At 48.6% G+C, this 1,001-nt stretch overlaps 1 protein-coding gene across 1 annotated transcript in view; it reads right to left on the bottom strand.

Annotated features, from left to right (window-relative positions):
- The window catches only part of LOC102825219 (putative zinc finger protein 724-like), a 2,571-nt gene extending 1,919 nt beyond the window's left edge, over positions 1 to 652 (bottom strand). The window contains exon 1 of the mRNA XM_006877452.1: positions 561 to 652. Coding sequence (XP_006877514.1) covers positions 561 to 652 — 92 coding nt within the window. The remainder of the gene's footprint in view (positions 1 to 560) is intronic.
- Between the last annotated feature and the right edge of the window lie 349 nt (positions 653 to 1,001).

Raw genomic sequence — 1,001 nt, 5'->3', positions numbered from 1 at the left:
CTTCTTGGAAACCCTACGCAGGGTGGTGATGAGTCAGAATTGACTTGACAACAATATAGGCTGTTGTTGAATGCCTGCGAGCTGGTTGACTCAAAGCAATCCAGTATAGGATTTCCGTGGAGCGGCTTGTGGGTCTGATGTACCAATCTTATAGCTCAATGCCAGGACCCCTCACACACATACTTATATAGGTATCTGTGTGGATCCCCACTTTGTACCCGTTAGGTATCTGCTGACCGTGGACCCACAATACGCGGCCACATTCGATGGGTGTTGCTGTCCAGTGTCAGGAGCCCGAGGCAGCCCTCTGGAGAGAGATGCAGTCAGCCAGACACAGTGCACCGCTGCACGGAGGCTTCCTACTGAGGTCAGAACCACTCGGGGAGGAGATCTGATGATTGGGCCACATCGTGTGCTAACTGCATCAACACAGACAATGGTTGAACCCATATGAGCAAAGCCCTGCCATCCAGAGGAACATGCATGAGTGCATGCTAACGTCACGGCACCTTAGATCTGCCTTCGGGGACACCGCTTTCGCCTGCATGGATAACATTTACCTGGAATGTCTCCCCTGGTTTTGACGCCGGTTTCTACCGCCGTGGGATATGGCCACATCTCCAAACATGGAGCACCAGGTATCCTTCTTCATGTGTTCTCTGAATAATTTTTCCTCTTCATTGAGGTTGCCAGAAACTGATGCAGTAATTCAAGCCCAGGTTCACAAATTGAAGGAAAAGAAAAGGAACTATTAGGGAACAAAATACTTCAATGAACACACTTCAGCCCACGTTTTGCTGTGTAAGCATTTTGGCAAGGATTACTAAGCAGTTTATGGGAATGGCTTCCATGAGGACCAGCAGATGGTGGTGACAAAATTGTGTTAGGGACGCTACATAGGAAACCACTGCACACAACACACAGGTACAGCCACAAGGAAAGGGTCTCAGGACCACAGGAGTGAGGGCAGAACATAATACATAAATAAAACTACAAGAAAA

This window comes from Chrysochloris asiatica, unplaced genomic scaffold (genome assembly GCF_000296735.1).
Source record: "Chrysochloris asiatica unplaced genomic scaffold, ChrAsi1.0 scaffold00500, whole genome shotgun sequence".
NCBI lineage: Eukaryota > Metazoa > Chordata > Mammalia > Afrosoricida > Chrysochloridae > Chrysochloris > Chrysochloris asiatica.
Note: the sequence above shows the minus strand (reverse complement) of the source record. Positions and strands in the feature narration are given on the sequence as shown.